Raw genomic sequence first — 1,957 nt, forward strand, 5'->3', positions numbered from 1 at the left:
GCCTATGGCGTAATGGAGAATTCTCTCTCAATGCGCCGAGTGTTAAAACACCTGGAAGTCATAGACAGGCGAGACAACTCCTAATCTCATCCACGAGTGATGGACATTGATGTTCCGCCATTTTGTGATCATCATCACGTACCCGAACAGGGTCGGAGATGAATCATTTCACCAGTCCATGACTTCTGTGTATATATTGTGCAAACTTTGTGGTAGTGGTTATGGCCGGACAATGCATACGTAAGAATGAATTCAAATATGAAGTAGAGGCAGCGTTAGCGTAATAAACATTATCAACCATATATTTGTGTATTTGTCAGTAGGATGCGAACTGGCGTGGTAGAGATTGCTCTCTCAAAGTGCCGGTTGGTTGGTAATGTTTATTGTACTAGCGCTGCTTCCATTTCATATTTCAACATAATGCTGTTTCAATTGCATTTATCGTTATATATGTACACACACACATATCCATAGACATATATATATATATATATATATATATATATATATATATATGGGAGAATTTACGAAAAAGAAACAACAACAGACGAGGATAGTTGGTGTAAACAACAAAAGGATATATATATATATACAGATGTATACGTATACATATATATACATATGTGTGAATATATATGTCTATGTATGTATGTATGTATGTATGTATGCATGTAATTATCTATCTATCTATCTATCTATTTATCTATTTATTTATCTAAGATCTAAACTGTAGGCAGGGTCAGGCCGCGCTTCTAGCCCCACAAATTGCTCAAGTTTGCACTTAGTCACATTGACAATGTATGCCGAGACATTGTCATGCTGTGTGAGTGTCCGTCTTCTTCGATTGACCAATAACAGGAAACTGCAGTTGGTGAGCATAAATGTTAGCGCTCACAGCCGACCATCTGGGAGAAACTCAAAGTCCAAACCCGCCTCGAAATTCTACCAAACGCATGTGACATTCTGTTCAAATATCCCTTGCTCGACAGCAGGCCGGAACATTGCTATTGATTTCTCATATTAAGATTACACAAATAGATCCATTCTTCATCTCCAGTTACAGTTGATGCCTAAAACAAACATCACTAGGATTTCTTTCAGCAGTTGCTTATAAATGTTCACATGTTGTTGAGCCTGGTCATTGGTCAGTTCGCGAGGAACTTCTCGACAGCCTCTGCTCTGAAGGCCAAGCTTATGGAGGTGTCGATTGATGGTTCTTTGTGATGGACCAAGTACTGCTGAGAATGTACAAGTGCTTGCACTTGGCAGTTGGTCAACCATTTCAAGCAAGACCTCATCTTCCACAACAAACGGTCTCCTTGACCTTGGTTTATCTTCGAGGCTGAAACGTCTGAACAAGTTTTCTGTCATATGTTCGTTGACAGTTCCTGGGCCATCCATAACATTAATTTCTTTTGCTGCTGCCCTTGCATTTACACCTTTTTTTTTTTTACCGGTAGCATAAAATGATTTAGATTTTTCCACCACTCTTTATCAGCACTGTAAAATAAAGAACAAACATTTAATGACTATATATTATATATTAAAATAAAGAATAAACAATTCAGCAACATTTGAACAAGTTTTATCAGATATATTATATAACATTATAAAAATAATGGTCATTACATATAATTCCTTTATTTGAGCAAATTTAGCTTACACAGTTGCTATAGGTACATTACTGATAAGTTTACTAACTGGTCTATTGATCAATTGAGGTAAATTGAACGACCTAAGAAAATTAATGTTACCTTCGTCAGAATAATTTCTGGAAATCAAACATATATATATATATATATATATATAAATATATATATATATATATATATATATATATAAATTCAAAAAAGGATAAAACTCTTTTACAAGAATTTTATCAAGAAGCCAGTGTGTAAAAAAATTCATTAGGGAAATTTCTATTCCCAAGAATATAATTATTCGTTTATATTTATAT

At 34.8% G+C, this 1,957-nt stretch overlaps 1 protein-coding gene across 1 annotated transcript; it reads right to left on the bottom strand.

The window, feature by feature from the left end:
- Nucleotides 1-1,047: 1,047 nt before the first annotated feature.
- Nucleotides 1,048-1,401, bottom strand: LOC106883528 (histone-lysine N-methyltransferase SETMAR-like). The gene has a single exon (XM_014934559.1). It carries the CDS (start codon nt 1,399-1,401, stop codon nt 1,048-1,050), a length of 354 nt encoding a protein of 117 aa, XP_014790045.1.
- Between the last annotated feature and the right edge of the window lie 556 nt (nt 1,402-1,957).

The sequence above is a fragment of the Octopus bimaculoides genome, chromosome 5 (assembly GCF_046866305.1).
Source record: "Octopus bimaculoides isolate indiv1 chromosome 5, ASM4686630v1, whole genome shotgun sequence".
In the NCBI taxonomy this organism is placed as follows: Eukaryota; Metazoa; Mollusca; class Cephalopoda; order Octopoda; family Octopodidae; genus Octopus; species Octopus bimaculoides.

What these genes read in the sequence shown, in the direction of transcription:
- LOC106883528 (XM_014934559.1), bottom strand. Translation starts at nt 1,401, where the DNA reads ATGGATGGCCCAGGAACTGTCAACGAACATATGACAGAAAACTTGTTC.